The 21,130-nt window shown below is 42.2% G+C and overlaps 1 protein-coding gene across 1 annotated transcript in view; it reads left to right on the forward strand.

The window, feature by feature from the left end:
* ASPM (assembly factor for spindle microtubules) overlaps window positions 1–14,736 on the forward strand; it is a gene marked incomplete at both ends in the record, with an annotated part of 29,863 nt that extends 15,127 nt beyond the window's left edge. Inside the window, 12 exons of the mRNA XM_079536555.1 lie at window positions 708–5,333; window positions 6,678–6,827; window positions 7,142–7,308; window positions 7,671–7,830; window positions 8,812–8,961; window positions 9,701–9,799; window positions 10,636–10,827; window positions 11,273–11,465; window positions 12,230–12,384; window positions 13,230–13,406; window positions 14,379–14,551; window positions 14,631–14,736. Of these exons, the coding sequence (XP_079392681.1) occupies window positions 708–5,333; window positions 6,678–6,827; window positions 7,142–7,308; window positions 7,671–7,830; window positions 8,812–8,961; window positions 9,701–9,799; window positions 10,636–10,827; window positions 11,273–11,465; window positions 12,230–12,384; window positions 13,230–13,406; window positions 14,379–14,551; window positions 14,631–14,736 (6,348 nt within the window). The remainder of the gene's footprint in view (window positions 1–707; window positions 5,334–6,677; window positions 6,828–7,141; window positions 7,309–7,670; window positions 7,831–8,811; window positions 8,962–9,700; window positions 9,800–10,635; window positions 10,828–11,272; window positions 11,466–12,229; window positions 12,385–13,229; window positions 13,407–14,378; window positions 14,552–14,630) is intronic.
* Window positions 14,737–21,130: the final 6,394 nt, after the last annotated feature.

Raw genomic sequence — 21,130 nt, forward strand, 5'->3', positions numbered from 1 at the left:
TTGTACCGGTATATCACAAATAAGCCCACACTGGGCCTTAAACCAGACAGGACCTATCAGATAATTCTGCTTTGCTTTTCTGCAGCTGTTGAAGCTAGAGATGGTTTGTCTCCTAATGTTGTGACACTTGCAGTTGGCACTTTTAGAATAGCGGAAATTAGTTACCAGTTCATAGCTAGTAACTGGATAGTTATTTCTGAGTATATGTTCCCCACTGTTACCCAAAGCATTCTTAAGATTCTTTGGAATGGATGTTAAAGAGTCACTGATGCATTACATATTTTAACACGTAATCTTTCATTGACAGGGCAATTTTTTTAATTTTTTTTTCCTCCCAGAATATAAAGCGCTTAAAATAGCGAAGATGGAAGTAATTAGCTGTTTAAAATTGCTTGTTTTTAATATACATATCTGGGCATTGGAGAATCACAGGGATAGGAAGTGACCTCTGGAGATTCCTGATCCTCCAGTCCAACTGCCATGTTCCCTGGAGCAGGTTGCACAGAAAAGCATCCAGGTGGATTCTGAATGTCTCCATAGAGAGAAACTCCACTGGGCAGCTTGCTCCAGTACTATGTGGGTTAAGTAGGAATACAGAAACTTTAAAACATCTGAGGTCAAGAGTTATCAAATTTAGACTTAAGTCAAGCTAATTTACTATACTGATACACTAACAATGTGCTAAATTTTCTATTTTTTCCCAATAGGCTTATTGGAGGAGATACTCTGCAAGGAAAAGTTATTTACAGCTAAGATACTATGTCATTTTTGTACAAGCAAGGATAAGGATGTTGTTATCCGTTGCTGCATATAAACGAATTCTTTGGGCTACTGTTACAATTCAGAATCGTCTGCGTGCAACTAAACTGGCAAAGGAACATCGGCAAAGATATGAAATCTTAAGGTCCTCAGTACTTACTATACAGTCTGCTTTCAGAAAATGGAGAAAACACAAAATTCAAGAGAGAATTAGAGCTGCTTTAGTGCTCCAGAGGTATTTCAGAAAATGGCAATCTTCAAAACTGACTAAAAGAGAGGGAGCTGCCCTTGTCATTCAGTCTTGGTATAGGATGCACAGAGATATGAAACAGTATCTACGTATTAAGCAAAGTGTTGTCAAGATTCAGGCTTGGTACAGGTGTCAGATAGCTAGACGTATTTACCAGGAATACAGGGCACAAATAGTGACCATTCAGCAGTATTACAGAGCTTATAAATTAGGAAAAAAAGAGAGAGAGAACTATTTGCAAAAGCGTGCAGCAGTAGTAGTTCTCCAGGCTGCTTTTAGAGGCAAGAAAGCACGTATGCTATACAGGCAAACAAAAGCAGTTTGTGTTGTTCAATCACTGTGGAGAATGAGACAAGCAAAACTAAGATTTCTACTATTAAAAAAATCTGTTACTTTATTGCAATCGCACGTGAGAAAATACCAACAGGTGAAAAAATACAAAGAGATGAAAAACGCTGCTTCTGTAATTCAAGCTTGGTATAGGGCACGTGTCACTTCTAAAAAAGCAGCCTCATCTTTCCAGAGGATGCGTCTGGCTGCCATTGTCCTTCAGTCTGCCTATAGAGGAAGGAAAGCCAGGAAAGAAGTTCACATATTGAGATCTGTGATAAAAATTCAGTCAAGTTTCCGTGCTTATGTCATCCGAAAGAGATTTAAAGACTTGAGAAATGCTACAGTGAAAATTCAAGCTTGTGTAAAGATGAGACAAGCTCGTAGGTATTACCGTGCCTTAAGGGAAGCAACGCTTTATGTCCAGCAAAGGTATCGGTCTCGTAGATGTGCTCTTCAACTTAAAGAAGATTATAGGAAATTGAAGGGAGCCTGCTTAAGAATTCAAGCTGCAGTTCGAGGCTATCTTGTCAGGAAGCAAATAAAAAGGTGGAGGGAGACTGCAATATTTCTCCAGGCACAGTACAGAATGAGGAGGACCAGGGCACGTTATTTAATTATGTACAGTGCTGCTGTTGTCATTCAGAAACACTACCGTGCATACCACAAGCAACTCTGTCAGAGGCAGGAGTTCCTGCAAGTTAGAAAAGCAGCAGTGTGCATACAGGCAGGCTACAGGGGTTATAAGGCACGCAAAAATCTCAAGCTGGAACACAGAGCTGCTGTCAAAATTCAGATGGCTTTTAGAGCTCATGCTACAAGAAAAAAATATCAGGCAATGATTCAAGCTTCTCTTGTGATTCAGAGATGGTACAGAACTTGCAAGACTAGTAACAGGCAAAGACTGGCCTTCATGAAAACAAGAGCAGCTGCGCTTACTTTACAAGCAGCTTTTCGCGGTTACCAGGTTCGAAAGCAAATTCGAAGACAATGTGCTGCTGCGACTGCAATACAATCTGCCTTCAGGAAATTCATGGCTCTGAAAACGTTCAGACTTATGAACCATGCTGCGCTCACTATCCAAAGGCGTTACAGAGCCAGCGTCATAAGCCAAAAACAACGGCAGGAGTACGTTGAGCTGCGGAACTGTGTAGTACGTCTTCAGGCGATATGGAGGGGAAAAGCAGCGAGAAAAAAGATTCAAAAGAGGCACAGTCTTGCCACAATTATTCAGTCCTACTACAGAATGCACGTCAATCAATTAAAATTTAAAAAACTAAGGCGATCCACTCTGGTGATTCAGAGGTACTTTAGAGCTTACCGTATGAAAAAAAAACAGCGTGCACTTTATCTAAAGACAAAGGCGGCTGTGCTAGTCTTGCAGTCTGCGTACCGTGGAATGACTGTGAGGAAACAACTGAGGGAATTAAGCAAAGCTGCGAAGACAATACAAGCAGCCTTCAAATCGTACCTGGTAAAGAAGGACTATGTAAGACTGAGATCTGCAGCAGTAGTAATTCAGAGGCGCTATCGTGCAGTTAGTCACGCTAAATGGCAAAGGCAAAAGTACTTATCTTTAAAAACAGCTGCAATCAAAATGCAAGCAATTTACAGAGGTGTAAAAGTCAGACGAGAAATTCATTCTATGCATCAAGCAGCTATTCGTATTCAAGCCATGTTTAAGATGCATCGCATAAATATTAGATACCAGGCAATTAGAATGGCAGCAATTATAATTCAAAGACAGTATAGAGCATTTTGTTTAGGCAGAGTAGAACGTAAGAAGTACTTGGAGCTCAAGAAGTCTTCCATTGTCCTTCAGGCTGCTTTTAGAGGCATGAAAGTTCGACAAGACTTAAAAATGATGCATCAGTCAGCAGCACTGATACAGTCTTATTATCGAGTGCACAAACAACAGAGGGATTTCAGAAACTTGTTGCTGGCAACCAGACAGATTCAGCAATGGTATCGTGCTTGTAAGGAGAGAAATAGGCAAGTTCACAACTATATGACTGTGAGAAGTGCTGCGCTTTGTCTCCAGGCTGCATTTCGTGGCATGAAAACAAGAAGACATTTAAGAACTATGAATCAATCTGCTGAGCTTATTCAAAGAAGATTCAGAACTTTTCTCCAAAGAAAACGTTTTATTGCCCTTAGAACAGCCACTGTTGTAATTCAGAGAAGATACCGAGCAACAAAACTAGCAAAAATTCAACGTCAACAATATCTCTCGTTGTTTAATGCTGCTGTTATCATCCAGTCAGCCTATAGAGGCTTTTTGGCAAGGCAAAAAATGAGGCAGATGCATCAAGCTGCTACGGTCATCCAAGCAACGCTAAGAATGCGAAAAATTTATATTTCTTACCAAGTTCTCAGACTTGCTTCAGTAATCATACAGCAACGTTATCGTGCTTACAGGGAAGGGAAGCGTGTCAGAGAAATGTACTTAAAAACATACAAATCTGTTTTAGTTCTTCAGGCTGCCTATAGAGGAATGAAAACAAGATGCTTCTTGAAGAAAAGGCATGAGGCAGCGCTTATAATACAGAGAAACTACCGAATGTACAGGCAGTACCACCGCTACAGACGAGTTCAGTGGGCAACCCAGCTAATACAGAGGAAATTCAGAGCGAATAACCTAAGGAATATTGCAGTACAGCGTTACTCCTCATTTAAGAGAGCAGCAATTTGTATTCAGAGGGCTTTTCGGGACATGCGCTTGAAAAAACAACATCAAGAAATGCACCGTGCCGCTACTGTGGTTCAGAAAAATTATAAAGCTTTTCGAGAACATCAAAGATTTCTCTCTCTTAAAGCAGCTGCTCTTGTCTTTCAGAGAAGATACAGAGCTTTGATTCTGTCTAGGCAGCACGCTCAGGAGTATCTGTATCTTCGCAGAGCAACTATTCGTCTACAGGCTGTGTACAGAGGAATCAGAGTGCGCAAGAGCATTGAGCACATGCATTTAGCTGCTCGTACAATACAATCAGCCTATAAAATGCACAGAAATAGAAGCGCTTATCAAAAGATGAGAACTGCGGCTATTGTTATACAGAACTACTACCGTTCCTACGTTAAAGCAAAGAATCAACAAAAGGAATATCTGATGATTAAGAAATCTGCTCTTCTTATTCAGGCATCTTACAGAGGCATGAAGGAACGACAGAAGTTGAAAATGATGCATGCTTCAGCAATTGTAATACAGTCTAATTATCGAATGTACATACAGCACAAATATTATAAACAGTTGTGCTGGGCCGCCAGAGTTATACAGCAAAGGTTCAGAGCCAAAATAGCAAAAGAAACTGACATGGAAAACTATGCGAAAATAAGGAAGGCCATCATTTGCCTTCAGTCTTCTTTTCGTGCTAAAAAGGCAAGGCAGTTGCATAAAACCAATGCTGCTGCACTATGCATCCAATCATTCTTACGAACACGTGTGGAAAGAAGGCATTTTCTTGTGAAAAAAGCAGCAGCAATAACGATCCAGTCAGCGTTTCGATGCCAGAGAGCTAGGGCCCGCTATAAATCCGTTCAGAATTCAATAGTTGCTATTCAGAGGTGGTATAGAGCGTGTCACGCTGCTCGTTTACAGAAAGCAGAGTATTCTCTTCAAAGGCAAGCGATAATAATTATTCAGTCTGCCTACCGTGGTATGAAAGCAAGAAAACTAGCAAGACAGATACGTGCCACAAGGAAGATTCAGTCTTTTCTTCAGATGGCTGTGCAACGTAGAAAATTTATTCAACTTAAAAGAGCAGCTGTTACATTACAAGCCTGTTACTTAATGCACAAAGCCAAATCACAGTATGCGAGCTATAAAAAAGCAGCTGTTGTCTTACAGCGATGGTACCGATCCCACTTGATTGTAAAACGCCAAAGAATGACCTACTTGCAAACCCAGAAAAAAATTATCCTTGTGCAGGCTGTCATCAGAAGATTCATTGTAAGGAAGAAGTTCCAGAAAATGAAAGAAAGCGCAATAAAAATTCAGGTACTTATACAGGCATGATATTGTTTGTTCTTCTCTGCTTACTTATTTGTTTTGGAGAACTGCTACGATTTCAAACGATGGTTTAAAACCATATACCTTAGAACGGAATCATGTTCTGCAGTGTATTAAGTGTAAAGGTAACCACAGCGGGGTTCGGAAATGAATCTGACTCCGTTTTGTCTTTCCTTGCTGAGGCATTCGTCTGCAAAGTCATATTCCTTTTTTCCTTACGTTTCCCCTAAAATGGTACGGTTTAAAATTTGATCTCTGATATTTGTGTGTGTTTCCGTTGTTCTTTTAAGAACCTTTTTGTCCTAACTGGCTTTCACCTGCTGAAATATTAATAGCTTAATGAATATTTTCTTTGGAATGCAAATGAAAGCCATTTAGATGTGTTGAAATAAGTGAGTTCAAGTACTGGATATCAGGTGAAGTAAAGGAGGAGGGGTGTGACTGCTGTGATTTGCAAGACTTTGATTTACCTGTGCCTTCCAAAATACTCCACATTAAGATTTTGGGTGCTTGCTTTTTTTGTTTATACCTGTTAAATAGCTCCAGACTAATTTTGGTGCCTAGATAAAACTATTTTGAAGAGGAATATGAGGAGACATATTTCATTCTTATTGCATACCACAGCTGGTACACTGGGCGTGAAACTGTAGTCTGTGATGTCTCAGATGTGCTCTAGGAAGGCGAAGTTTTGACACTTTTTCCTTCCTTCTTTACTGGATAAAATATCAGCAGGGTTGGCAAGAAGTAATCGAGAGTTAGAATTGCTCTCCATCTCTGACGTGTTTTTTTTTTGTCTTGTTTTTGAGGGTAAAGGAGGGAAAGTTTCTCCCTGTTATTTATATTGATTACAATTTGTATGTATACTGAGAACACTGTCTTTCCTTCTGAGAAAAGCTTTACATGACTTCTCATGGTGTTCTTAGTTATTTTACCCTAAGGGAAAACGAAAGGAGTCTTTCTTCAGGGTATGACTAAAATGAAGGGAGTTTCAATTCAGAAAAGAAAAGGAAATAATCTCTCATAATTCCTCACTGCTGTTTGCAGACAAGAAAACAGCTGTGCGTTCCTTGCCTCCCTTTTTGAGGAGAGGGTGCAAGTGGCGGCTTTTTAGTAATTATCTTTATCTTTGTATATCCTAAACAAGGTGATGATTTTGCTTAAAAAGTAGAAATAAGAATTAACTGGGGAATCAAAGCTGTTTTAAAATTAATTGTATTGTTAATTTTAAAAACAGGTTAGTGACTATAGCAGTACTTAAAAATAGGCAGTTGTGTTTCCTGTCAATACTGTGCAAGTGGGGAAATAGTCCGAAATTTGTCTTTGTCTTTCAAGGCACTTTTTCGTGGATTTCCTCAGAGACAACGATACCTTCAGTGCAGGTTTGCTGCTGTAGTAATACAGCAACACTACAGAGCGTATCAGATGCGAAATGTTGAACAACAAAGATTCAACCGAAAGAAAAGAGCTGCTATCAAAATTCAGGTAATCCAGGAAGGTATTTTGGTTTTGGAGGAAGAGGAGTTGATTTTGTTTTTTTTTTTTCCTTCATGTTTCTTGTACTTATTTTTTATGACATAATAATTTTTACAGGTGTGAGTGGCATTTGTAGTATTTCTCTAGCTGCTTTTTCTGTTTCATAGAAAACAACTTCCAGATATGAGGAACTCATAGATACTTCTAATATTGTACAGATAGGAATCCTTTTGTGCTAAAGGGACTTTGTCTTTTAAATTGGTTTGCTCCGTTATAAAAGAAATAGAGGTGACATTTTTGTTTTTGTTTTTTATATTTAATAGGCCTCATATAGAGGATTTAAAGCCAGGCAGTTGGCTAACAAAGTGAGAGCAGCCCAAGTAATTCAAGCCTGGTTTCGAGGCTGCAAAGCACGGAAGGAATATGCATCTATGGTAGCAGCTGTGCGCATTATTAAAAGTCACTTCAGAACAAAACGGCAGAGGACCTGGTAATGCTCAATTTGACATAGTTTTCTCTACTTCTAAAAACTGTTGTTGTCTTATTACTTTGTACTGCTTTGCACTCTGGCAAACACTTACAGATTCTCAGCTGTCCCTCAAGTGTGTATATAATGTACTTGAGTGAATCGTGTTGATGTCAGTGGAATTATTCTTTTGCAAAGGATTTTTCTTATGTTTGAATATTTTTCTGGACTAGAAGCTACTGCGTAATCTTAAATGTTATGAATTAGGGATCTGGATGGAGTAGGGCTTGATCCTGTAACTTGATTCTTCCTTCATGTTCCACTTAAACTTGAAAAGGTAAGCGTTCTCAACTTTTAGAAAAACCTAAAATGCATTTTCTTGTCAGGTTTTTGAAAATGAAGTTCTGTGCACTTACTATTCAAAGAAGATGGAGAGCAACCCTTGTTGCAAGAATGGTTCGGCTTCGGTTTCTGGCAACTAAGAATGCAGTAGTCAAGATTCAGTTGGCATACAGACAGTACAGGGCTAGAAGACTTTTAAGAACGGTATGTTTTCACTTGCACTGTATGTCATGGCTGTGTTGAGTTTGCATTGCTTTTGAGTGAGTTTTGTCCTCAATAGGTTGATGGTTTTGAGCAATTGAATTGTCCACTTATGCCAAAGAAATGAAATGTATAAATGATCTACTGGCTTTCTTGCTTACAAAGGATTAAGTTAAAGCAATAGCTTGACCCCACTTAGGCAAGGGAAAAGACCTTCCCAATTGTGAAAGTGTTTTTTTTTGTAGAGTATTGCGATGTTCATTTGCTTGTACTTCCTATTTGTTTACTTTTAAGTTTCATTTCTAGTAAAAAATTTCCATCCTAAGATAAAACTAAGACATATATGGATTGCAACAGGAATGAACCCCATTTCAATTATCAGCGAACTCTTTAAAATCTTTTCTAGAAGCACGAAGCGGCATGTTTGATCCAAGCAACATATAGGCGTTTTAAGGAGAGGAGGAAACTTGATCGACAAAAAGCTGCCGCTGTGACTATCCAAAAACATCTGAGGGCTTGGCAAGAGGGCAGGCTTCAATTTATGAAATACAACAAAGTCAGAAGAGCTGTCATTAAACTGCAAGCGTTTATACGGGGTTATTTAGTCAGAAAAAAGGTTAGTATACTTCACTTTAAAACTATGCTTGATGTAAAGTATCTCCGGAGCAATTTTGGCATTAATTTCGGCTGGCAAGAAAAGAGCTCAGATCATTAAACTCTGATTCCTGTTGACTGCTTTGAGAATTATGTGGGCCGGGAGTCAGATTATTGTTGCCTACAATGAAACTGTTCTGGCAAACACTTTGCTGTGCCTCAGTTCAGATTAGAGACCCAGGACTGAGGAAAGGTAGCGGCGTACTTAGTTCTGAGGTATTTACTTTGGAGGGCATTGAATACATTGCTGTGTGCTATGTTCTCTGCATAAATCGGCTGTCTCTGGGTATGAAAATTAATGATACTCTTTGATCTATTTTCTTCCAACAGTTTTTGGAACAGAAGCAAAAGAAGAGACTACTTTATTTTATAGCAGCTGCATATCATCATGTTTCTGCGATTAAAATTCAAAGGGCTTATAGGATGCACCTCGCCTATAAGCTAGCAGAAAACCACATCTCATCAGTTCTTATAATACAGGTTAGTCTAATTAATTTATCTAATTATGGATGAATAGTTTTGTGTAATGTAGACTGCTGAGCTGCAGCACTGCAACACAGTAGTTCCTTAATTTGTAGTAATAAAGCCAATATAGAGATGACAATTTATTAAACAATGCTGCTTATACTCAGCTAAGCATAATAGAGTGGGTGTTAGCAGACAGTAGAGGCTTCAGCAGCTCAAAGCTGAGGGTGGATAGGAAAGTTTGTTTTCTTTTGTCCCCGTCTTGCTAAGATAATCTAAGTGCTGTCTTAGTGTAGTGGAAGTAAGAAAGATCAGACACAACCACCTGTAATGCTCATGAAGCGCGTCTACTTAAAGAAACAGCCCTCGGGATGGATTTGCAGGACCGTAGCGTGGTTGAAATTACAAGGGACCTCTGGAGGTCAGCTAGTCCAACTCTACCTAGTAGGTCCATCCAGGAGCGTGTCTAGTTGGCTTTTGATAGCCTCCGAGGAGGGAGATCTACAGCCTCTTTGGGCAGCCTGTTCCAACGAGTAGTCACCTGCACGTAGCGTTTCATGATATTCAGAGTGACCATCTTTTGTTCCACTTTGGGCTCATTTTCTCCTGTCTATCACTGGGCAGCAGAGAAAAGAGCCTGGCTCGGTCTACTTTCCACCCTACCTTTAGTTTTATGTCGACAATGATAAGATCTCCCCGTAGCATCCGCTTTTCTTAGGCTGAACATCCCAGCTCTCTAAGCTTCCTCTCGTAGGAGATGTGTTCCCGTTCTTTTATCATCTTGGTGGTCTTATGGTGGACTCTCCAGCATGACCGGGTCTTTCTGTTGCTGGGGGGTGCAGAATTGGACTCAGTACTCCAGATGTGGGCTGGCAATGCTGAGTAGAGAGGAAGGATCCTCCTACTGGTGATACTTTCCCTGATGCAGCCAGCAGTGCTGTTAGCTTTCTTAGCAACGAGGACATGTTGCCGAATGATGTTCATTCAGCTAGGTGTCCTGAGGCACTCCTAGGTCCCCTTCTGCAAAGCTGCTTTCCACTTGAGTGGCTCCCAGCATGTACTGGTGCCTGAGTCGCTCCTCCCCAAGTCCAGGACTTTTCACTTCTCGTTGAACTTCATGGGGTTCCTGTCAACCCACATCCCCAGCCTGCTCAGGCTTATTTGACTGACAGCATGACCCTCTGATGAATTAATCACTCCCAGTCAGTTTTGTGTCATCGGCAGTGCTTTGTTTGGTCAGATTTTTCTGACTTGTCAGTGGCAACTAAACATGCCTAAGTTGCCGTGTCTGTAATATAAGCAAGTTTAACTTTTCTAAAAAGCAGTGTTAAAAAATCAGATCTGTAGTGCAGCATAGCCATGTAGTAAAAATTACATTCAGGATTCCAAATCAGTCACTTACTTAGTTCCACTAAGGGAAGGAGTGCAGGGTTAAATAATGGGGAGTCTGAAACGTGATTCCTGAAATAGCTATTATTTAGTCAAGGATATTTTATCACACATTTCTGCATCCACTAGGCCAGTCACAGCTGAGATGTGTTGTGAATGTTAGGGATTTCTAGAGCCCGTATTTGTCAAAAGTTATGTTACAATAATTTTTCACTTCATAAACAGTGCTTGTTTTGGAAGAGAAATGGGGGTTTAGGGAGAGGTCTTAACTAAATATGAAGCTATTTTAATTTTAAACAGAAATGGTTCAGAGCAAAAATGCAACAGAAAAGACTTCAAAGAGATTTGCAAAGAATCATTCAATGTCAACGTACGATCCGAGGCTGGCTAAATCGCAGAAATGACGCAGCAACCGTAATCCAGCGACATGTACGGAGATTCCTTGCCTGCAGGCGTAAGAGAAAAATCGCAGTTGGAGTAATTAAATTCCAGGTGAACACCTCTTACAAGAGAACAGATCTCTTTTGGTTGTTGTTGTTTTTTGTTGTTGTTGTTATTTTCTCAGAAAAGTTTACTTTGGTTTGTGAATTTGTCAGTTAAATTACAAGCCAAATCAGTTTCAATTCAATTAAATACAAGCAGACCATGAAGTAATATTAAGCAGGTACCGTCTGAGGTAACTTAGGAGGCAGTGTTTTTTGGGGGTATACTGCATACCTGCTGGTATGCTTTGGTCTTCCATCTTGCAGATCAAGTGTTTGGAAGACTAAACACTGAATGTGATTATTAGGCAATTATCTAAAAATGAAGAACCAAAGTATTTAAATACTTGATTAGACTTACGTAACATTGATTTGGAACGCTAGTAGAAGTTCCATTATCCGTTCTACTTACTTACAATTTTTTTTTTGGTCTTTGTGAAATTCCTTTTCTGTAGGCATTGTGGAGAGGATACTCTTGGAGAAAGAATAATGACACAGCGAAAACTAAAGCTTTAAGGCTCAGCTTGGAAAAGGCTAACAGAAAGAGCAAAGAAGAAAACAAATTGTGCAACAGAACCTCAATTGCTATTGAATATCTTCTAAAATACAAACATATTTCTTACATTCTTGCAGCATTAAAGCATCTAGGTCAGTATTTCACTTTATTACAGAACCATAGGATGGTTTGGGTTGGAAGTGAACTTCAAAGTTTCAATCCCACTGCCGTGGGTCGGGGTCATCTTCCTCTAGATTAGGTGGGCCACAGTCCCATCTAATCTGAGTTTGACCACTTCTGGCGAGCCACATCTCTGGGCAACCTGTTCCATTGCCTCACAGTAAAGATTTTCTTCCTTATTTCTAATCTAAACCTATTTACTTTTAGTTTGAAACTGTTATTCTCTTGTCCTGTCACTACAGCCTGTGGTGTAACCAATAGATTTCCAGGATGACAGTTAAGAATTTTTCTGCTGGGAGATGTTCATAATGACATTTATGCTTTCTGTATGATTTTGAAAAGCGAGTGAGTTGTATGTGATAAAATAGATGCAATTTGTTTTTCAAGACTAAAATTACATAACTGTGTTATGAGCAATATTAAAAGGCTTTTGTAGGGAAAGGAAGTCCTGTGCAATTGCTCTGATTTACAGGCGGTCCTTGTAATGTGTTACAGTAAAGTCAGCTGTATTTACTGTCAGTAAATGTTCTGTTTGGATTGTTTTGTGTGCTTAAATTTTAGTCTGGAACGCTACAACTGTTCTTCTGGAAATACTGGCTTAAATCAAAGTTATGGTTCTTACTTCCTTGCAAGTTCAATTTAAACAGAAAGCTCAGTTACTTAGAAAACGAATCGCGTGCGCTTCATAGTCTTTTGCAATTTATTTGTAGATTTTTTTTTTTGCAATTTGTTGTAGAGGTTGTTACCAGGCTCTCCCCTCTCTGTTGTGAAAATATGGCCCAGAGCAGAGCGATCTTCACGATTTTTGTTCTGATTCGAAGCTGCAACCGGAGTGTTCCATGTATGGATGTGATCAGATATTCAGTTCAAGTTCTACTTAATGTTTCGAAGGTAATTTTTTTTTTTTCTTTAGCGGGTTTATAAGCAGCAGCCTACTTCAGTGCAGTTTTTACTTTTCTGCAAAATTTCTGAATGAATTTAAAATAAAATTTATAATTTTGCAGAACAAAACAATATCCGAGTTGTAATTACTTCCTGGAGAAAATTAAATCATAATAATTACATCTGGTAACAGAAAACGTTTTCATGGGCAGAAAGTAATGAAATTTACTTTTAAGAGATTACATGGCAGGATATCCCCTGCTTTGCACGAAACCGTGGAAATGTGTAAAATTTTGTACAAATGGGATAGGATTTGTACGAACTGTGTAATTTTTAAAGAAAAAGTATATGTTGCAGAAGGTACACTACCTTTTCATGTCCATACCATAGAATAGATAATTTACAGAACTGATTATTTTCATAAATAATAAAGCTGGAGTAGTTTTAATTTTGAAATTAAAAGTAAACTTGTCAAATATAGGTTTTCAATCTCATATCCATCCTACAGACATTTATGTTCAAATTTTTTTTTTCTTATTTCAGGACAGAATAGAATATTGCAGCTAAACTTATTCCTAAAGTATTCTATACCCACACTGATTTGTTGTTGTTATTATGTCAAATGTAGAATCCATTTCTGGGGATTTTTACGTAAGGGGGTGGGAAGCAAAAAGTGTAGCTTTTTGTGACCTGTTAGAATAGCGTAACACGCAAAAGTTATTTTTGTCACTTAGATGCCAGACAAGCCACAGACTTAATCAAGGGAAGAATATGGATTTTGCTTTTTCCCCTAGTTGGGAAATTAATTTGAGGATCGGTGTATATGAGACCTCTTTTTCTTTCCGATATAACAGTATGAAAGAACCACTCAAGCGGTATATGAAGTAGATAATTGTATAGATACATTACTAGACCTACTGCAAATGTACAGAGGGAAAGCTGGGGACAAAATTTCGGAAAAAGGAGGAAGTATTTTCACGAAGACTTGTTGTTTGTTGGCCATCCTTTCAAAGGACTCAAAGAGAGCTTTGGTAAGACCCAGCATCTTCTTTTTGATAGTTTGACTTACACTTGCCTTTTGCTTTTCTTGTACGTTTTGGCGTCATTTGTATTTGTGGGTGATTTTTTTCTTCTCCATCTTGCCTAGTACCCGTTAGCTGCTGTAACTAAACTTTGTTGGCAGGAAAATGCATTTCAAGGTGGTAAAAGCAGTCATTAGCCAGCAGCGTTTGACTTTGTCATTCAGAGTATGACACCGAGTTTTTGATCCCATGACATCTGCAAGATGATGAGGTCATGTTTGTTACTTGAAAAAGTTTTTTGATGAATTTCTATCAGTTTCTTCGCAGTACATGAAGTTTAGTTGTGTAAAAAAAAATAGAAGACATTAATTTACTTTTTTCCCCCTACTTCTGAGAGGTTGCCATTACTCTTCAGATGAAGTTAAAATCTTTATTGCCAGTAAAAAATAGCAATACTGTGTATGCCTTTGCGTGACGTACTTTATCGTAACAGAAACAGCCTGGTTTTGAAAAAAAACCAACGTGTATTCGTTCATACTTCTGGATGGAACAGCCAACAAGAGCAGTCTGGGTTCCATGCTATAAATAGGCTTCATCAGATTTATTCAGGTTTATCCATCAGATATGAGCACTTTGGTTGTTCAGTCACTTCCAACCACGGTGTTAGTTTGTTTTGATATGAAGATGCACAAAAACACTGCTTTGTCTCTCTGTAACGCTTGTTAGAGACACGCGCCTCTGACATAACAAAACTACCTGAAATGAGAAATTATTACCATCTGAATTGCACTTCTAGAATGTTCTGAAGTCTCAGGTAGTGTTCCATGTATATATTTTGATAGCAGTAGTAGTCAGCATGCTAGTTTTAAAAAAGCATTGCCGTACTTTGGGGTAGAAGTTTGGTTTTCGAAAAAGATTTCAAAGTTTACGGTAGTATTAAGTTTGCAGTATTAACAACGTATTGTTTTCACCTTTTCTCAGGAAATCCGAAGCATGCCAAGAGTTGTTACGTGCATTCAAAGCCTCTATAAGCTTACGGCTCGTAAGTGCAAAATGGATGCAGAGAGAACGCTTGTGAAACAGAAGACAAACACTTTAATTAGCGGAATTTCCTTCATTCCAGTAACTCCTCTAAGAATAAAGACAGTTTCAAGGTACGTGCCTAAAAAGTAGTCTGCAGTTTTTACAGTGGCAATACACTGTTGTAATGATAAACCACTGTTATTTCCGCAGAATTAAACCGGACTGGGTTTTGAGAAAAGATAACATGCAAGAAGTTGTTGACCCGCTCCAAGCCATCGTGATGGTGATGGATACGCTTGGCATTGCCTGCTACTGAAATGTAAATTAACGTATTTGTACAGTAGGTATGCAGCAGGCAGCTGAATGATTTTAAAATGGAACAAATAATTGTCAAGCTGCCCTTGAACATGTTTTTGTAATTATCTTTTTGGTATTGTATAGCTTTTGAAATCCTGCCAAAATCAATTGTACAATAAAATCATATGTCCTTGTCTATTTTACTGTTGCATTGACGTGTCGTTCTTGTGCAGCTCTGAATCTTACCAGTATTGCGGTATTTCTCACCCTGACCAACTGTTGCGTAGCTGTTTGCATGCGACAGTTATGTTGGCCTGCCAGATGTGGAAGGGTGTGGGAAGAAGAGAGAGTGAACACGAGTGTCCAAGCGCTACGATATCACAAAGAAGCTCATTCTCATTTTATACAGTCCAAAAATCATCAGATGCAAATTGAAACAAATTGAGGAAGTGATGGTGGTAGTATATTACTTAGATGCACTCAAACTCCTAGTCTGACCGATAATGGTCAGATTTATGAAACCATTTATAATGCTTCAAGCATAGCGAGCACAGGTACAAAACTTTGTGCTGCATATTCCAGATCCACTATTTTGACTGAGGCGCAGGTCAAGATTTGTCGTCGGCATGGTCATTTCTGTATTAACAACACAGCAGCCTTACACCCACCTCTTGCTAGAAGCATAACAGATGATACCTGTAAGGGTATTGTTCAGATTGCATGGAGGAAAACAGTCCGCACGAAAGAGAAGGGAAGCAGCACTCTGCTTCTCCTTTACCAACTTCAAAGCAGCTACCTCAGCAGCCGGATTAGCTCAGCGCTTCCGAGCGGCTTTTGACCGCTAAGGGAAGATCAGTGTCTAAAAATCACATTGCTTATGCCTTCATCATCACGAATTTATGAACCTAGGTACAGCCACACTCTTCCCCTCTATACTTTTTGTCCTCAACCTGAACACAGCTGTGATTTACTGAGGCAGAAGCAAGAACAGAGACAGTTATTTTGCGCGTCCCAAGACAAGCTGAGGTTAAATTACTTCAATAGCCTGCATCATTAAGCCCTTCATAAAAATGAGCCCTTGCTTCTGGAAACAGAGGGACACGCTTTTTCATTCAGTAATGAAGTGTTCCGATTTAAAGAATTCAACGAGTAGAAACCGAACAGCAAAGCTCATTAAGCACTTAACCAAAATGAGTATTGGAGCGCTCGCTGCTCGAAACAGGGACGTGCTTTTTCATTCAGTAGTGTTCTGATTTAAAGAATTCAAAGAAACTGATCCGCAAAGTTTTGTTACCATTCTATTACACGAAAGGCACTTGTTGACTCACCCTCGGCATACATTAATCGTAACTCAGAGTTCCGTTCCTCCTATCTTCTAACCATCTGACCATTAGAAAAGTGACGCAAGGCGCATCTTCTGAGAGTCCAGCAAAGGGCTCTCTCTAAGAAATACCAGGTCTTCTCGCAGCGTACTGCAGCTAGTTCAACGAAGTTTGTTGTGTCATTTACTCACACAAATAGCTGTAAGCCCTGTGCTATGATGCTTTTCGTCTCCCAGGGCAATTCCCTTATAACATTTGAGTAAATTGAAGCCTTTTGCACAGCTGCAAGACGACCTGTCACCGAACCCTGCTCCTTCTCCCAGAGCACATTGCAACATATTGCACAGACTCAGCGAGATCTCTCACCTCGCTCATGGCACAACGCCGCTGTTGGCTGTGAAAATACACCTATAACAGTGTGCAGTGAAAACATTTGCAGTTCTGCAAATATAAATAATACAAATGAACACAGTCCCACTCTTGGGGTTTAAACGTAAGAATGAAACTTCTACATAAGGTGAACTTCATCACTGAAGCCTTTTCGTAGCGCTTGTGTCCATTACTGGAGATAGCTAAAATCTCACAGAAAGTCATCCTGCCAATTTATAGGACACGGGAACGTAACTCAGAGCAGCGCAGCACAGAACTGTTTGCAACGCTCCCTTTCTAATCCACCGGCCTGCAATTGTTTTCGCTAACCCATGCGGCCACCGGTCACGTTGCCGGTCCTTATTTCCACTGCCATTTATTTTGGACGAGGGGCAAGAGAAACCGGAGCGCAAATCGTCACGGCTGGGGCGTTCTGCGGAGCTTCATTCTGTCACGTCATTCACGTCAAATTCCAAGCGAGCCGTTTGAATTAGGTACAACTATTGAACATATTAACAAACCCACCAACGAGGCGAGAAGGAGAAGCGCGTAACAAACTGCAATTTGAAGCACAAATTAAGTCCGTGATTCAGATCTGGAACGCACGTGTCGAGCCGTCCGAGCCCCGGGCCGACCCTAACGAGACCCAGCCTCGCTAACGAACGCCAGGTGCCGCGGGGCCGCGCCCGCCCGCGCACAGCCGCGCCTCGTCGGGAGCTCGGGGGCGGAGCCTGCCGCAAAGCCTCTTAAGCTCCGCCGGAGGCGGATGGGAGGCACGAGGAGCTTCGCGGGGATCCTCCGGAGCGAGAGCAGGTTCCGTTCCTTCGTGCTGCCGGGGCCGAAAAGCTACGCGAGGGGCTGCTTTTGGAAGGAAACGTTGGGATTCTACGTAACGTTCTCTGTTGTTTTGTTTTGTTTTGTTTTGTTTCAGGTTGCAGCGAGACCGCGCGCATTGAGGATCAGCCCGAGCCGGTAAGCAGTTCCGGAGGTAGCGAGACGACGGAGGCAGCGAGCCGTCCGGCTGCCCTTACCGCTGTTTTCGGGGCCGGCGTAGGACTGCCGCCGGGCTCTGCCAGCTTTTCAGAGCCGGAGTACCGTCGCCGCCCGGTTTCCATCGCACCTTCGGGAGGTGCCGCCGCTCGCTTTCTCGAGTCCTGACGCGGCGCTCTCAGCCGCGTCGGGTTTTTGGGCGGTCGCTTCGGTTCCTTCCGCCGTCATCGGCGGGAGCGAGCGGGACGGGGCCGTACTGTTCCAGCCTTTGTGCTGGTGAGGGTGACACGCGACGCGAAGGGCTGCTAAGACTTAAGTTTACGTTTTCGCAGGCGGAGCAAGGGCCGCGGCGCAGCCTCTTGCCGGCCCGATCCGGCGAGCGTTCGGGGTCCCAGGTAAGCGCTCTGCGCTCGGGGTTTGCGTAGCGCCGCTGCTCGGCTACCTCAATTTCTTAGGCTCGGCACGGTGCCGTTGCCGGGCTCTCGCACAGCTTTTTAGAAGGATCGGCACTGGGCCGCCGCGGTCCCCGCGAAGGGTTTCGAGGGTACTTCAGCACATCCCGCGTCCAGTGTTAGCAGCGAGTAGGACGGTACCTTGCGTGCCCTCCTTCCTCTCCCCCAGTTACGCATAACTTCAGGAATACTATTCGTGGCAGCTCGTGTGGCTGGCGATGTTCTTTTCAGGACAGACAGACGCGGCGGTTCACGCGAGGTAGCCGAACGGACCGTGCTGCGCCCGGGGGCGAGCGGAGGAGCGCTCCGCGGCGGGTAATGCAGCAAACGTCCTAGGGGCGTCTGTTACAGAGCGGGACGAGAAAGTCGGTAAGACCTTCTTCACGCAGCTGGAGTTGGCCTCGCCGCTGCGGGGAAGAACCGTATGACGGGAGCGGCACCCGAAGAAGACTGCGGTCCCGGCGGGTGAGAGCCCGCGCGCCCTCGTGGCCGATGTTATCCCGGGGTGAGTTAAAAGGAGCGCGGGCGGCAGGGCGAGGGAGGGGACCGTCCTTGTTCCACGTGCCCCGGCGGGGCCGTATCTGCTTCTGGACTCTGCAGGTCGAGGAAGACGGGACGTTTGCGGAGTCTGGCAGAGAGTGGTGAAGACAATGGGGGTGCGGGAGCGTCTTCTTTCTGAGGAACGGATGAGAGATCAGCGACTGCCTGGCGTCCTTCTCTGGGAGTGTGGTGATCTCCGGAGAGCCCTTTTCAGTCCTCCAGCTCTGGTTCTGATCTCGCTGTGGGGTGAGGGCAGCGGTGAAGCCGTTTTTGCTGGCGATTGGCCTGAATACGAGAGTGGTTTCTTCAGTGTTGGAGTGAAAGATGTGAGCCTTCAAACCTGAGTGCTGTCTGCTTTGGTGTGGGTCCTCCCACCCAGGTGGTCCCTCGGTGCCCTTCCTGCATGTTTAGGGTTGGAGGAGGATGCTATGGAGGGATGGACTGAGGTGAGTTGTGTCCTTTTATGTCTGACCTGTATTCCTGGGATGGAATTGAAGGGTAGGACTGGGTGCTAACAGACAAAAGCCCCTTCTGTTTGGGTCCTCGCTTGAGGCGAAGCTTCACTGTGCTTTCCTTTCAGCCTGGTGGTGTGTGGCAGGTCCTCTCCTTGAGGGATGGAATTGAAGGAGAGGTGAGAAATTCTGCCTGTCCTCCTGTGTGGGGAATCTGGAGTCCATAGTTTTTCCTGTACTGGGGCAACCTGTTGTCTGCCTTGGTGAGGTCCAACACTGCAGAGCTCTCTTCTTCCTCAGGTCCTGGTGCAGCTGGTGTTCTGGGAGGATATTCAACGTCCTCGGTTGATAGCTGGGCTCTTGTGAAGCTGCAGAGGTGGAAGCAGAGAAGCTGTCCTGAGAGGTAAGCCTTGGGTGTTTTGGGTGTTGCTGTGTGCCCTGTAGGTTGTGTGTTAGCTGTGGCAGACCCCCCCCCCCCCCCCCCCCCCCCCCCACTGGATTCTTTGAGTGCTGATATAAGTTGCGGTTTCTTGTTTCTCTGGAGGTGCAGATTGTAATTTTGTATCAGTGTGGTTTATTGGCCAGTGAGGTTAAGGTGGACCTGAGTTGTGGTCTGTGTCACTTGGTTTATTTGCTTTTTGTTTGCAGTGGCTTATTTGTGGTCTTCACTTGGTTTACTTTTTTGTGGCTGTAGTAGTTTTGGTTATTTTTCTGTGAAGTGATGGTGAGTTGTTACTGAGTTTGTTTTTGTGGCTGTAATTTTAGCTCTAATTGTGTCATCATGTTTGAGGTGGCTTATGTTGATGCTGAGATGAGTTGTGGTCTGCCAGTTGCCTTTTTTTGTGGTGCTATGACTGGCTCTAATTGTGTAAGCAAGCTTGAAATGAAGGTGCCTTATGTGGTGGTATGACTTTGGCTTTAATTGTGTATTCATGTTTGAGATTGAGGTGGCTTATGTGGATGAGTTGTGGTCTTCACTTGATTTACTTTTTTTGTGGTGGTAGTACTATGTTTTGCTTATTTTTCTGTGAAGTGATGGTGAGTTGTCACTGAGGTGTTTTGTTTTTTTTGTGGTTATATAGTGCTAGCTCTAATTGTATATTCATGTTTGAGATGGCTTATGTGGATGCAGAGATGAGTTGTGGTCTGCCAGTTGCTTTTTTTTGTGGTGGTATGACTTTGACTCTTGTGTGTTTATGTTTGAGATTGAGGTAGCTTATGTGGATGGACTTGTGGTCTTCACGTGGTTTACTTGACTTTTTTTTCTGGTGGTAGTAGTTCTGATTTTTTTTATTTTTATTTTTTTTTTTTGTGAAGTGATGGTGAGTTGTTATTGAGCTTATTTGTGGTTATATAATGCTAGCTCTAATTGTGTATTCATGTTTGAGATAAGTTTTATGTTACTTTTGTTTATTTGCTTTGGGATTTAAGTAAGTTTTGGTGCTGGGAGTTGGCCTGTTTGTTTTGGGTGCTAGAGTCCAGGGTTTGCACTGTCTCTGAAGAGACATTTTTTATTTATTTTTTTTTTTTGTGGGTGGGGTGCACTGGTTGGCATTGGAAATTTTTTGGGAGAGGGGAGCCCTGCTGAGCCATAGGAGGCTCCCCCTGCATGGAAGAGCCCCCCTAGCTGGTGGGGCTCCCCCTGAGGGGGAGCCCCACCTGGCTATAGGGGCTCCCCTGAGTGGGGGTGTGGGGGGATACCCTACCTGGGTGCTGGAGTGGCTCCTGTGTCGTAATGATCCTTCTAGGCTGGAAGGGAGGGGAAGCCAGCAAAGCCAGCTCTTGGCCCTGTAGGTAAAGTCCTGAAGGTAAAGTATAGTTCACTTTACCTCTTGGGTAAAGTGTGTTTGAGCGAAGCCTTTGTCTGGGGCTTAAGTTGCTCTGTGCAGTCACTTGATGCTTTCTTCACTTTGCAAAGCAATTACTGTGTTCTCCAGGCAGCATTTATTGCTAACAGTAACTCTGTAGAATGTTAGCTTTTTAAGAACAGAGCGCATTGCTAACAATTAAATAACCACCTGGGCAAAGAAGAGATGTCTCAGCTCTTTGCTTTCCCATGTGCTTTTGCAGAACATTTGAGCTCTTTTATTTTCAAATTCAGAAGCCCTGTGTTGAAGTGCTTAAATTCTCTGTGCGGTGTAAAGCCCCTCAGATTGCCAGTATTTGCTGTCTTCCACAGACTGCTCTAATGGTGATTCTGGCTGTATATCCTACTTGGTCAGAACTCAACATTCTACTCGCACCATCCTCTGTGGCCCCCAGATAACTTTATGAATGGGCAACTGGCC

Source organism: Tetrao urogallus, assembly GCF_951394365.1.
Source record: "Tetrao urogallus genome assembly, chromosome: 5".
Lineage (NCBI taxonomy): Eukaryota > Metazoa > Chordata > Aves > Galliformes > Phasianidae > Tetrao > Tetrao urogallus.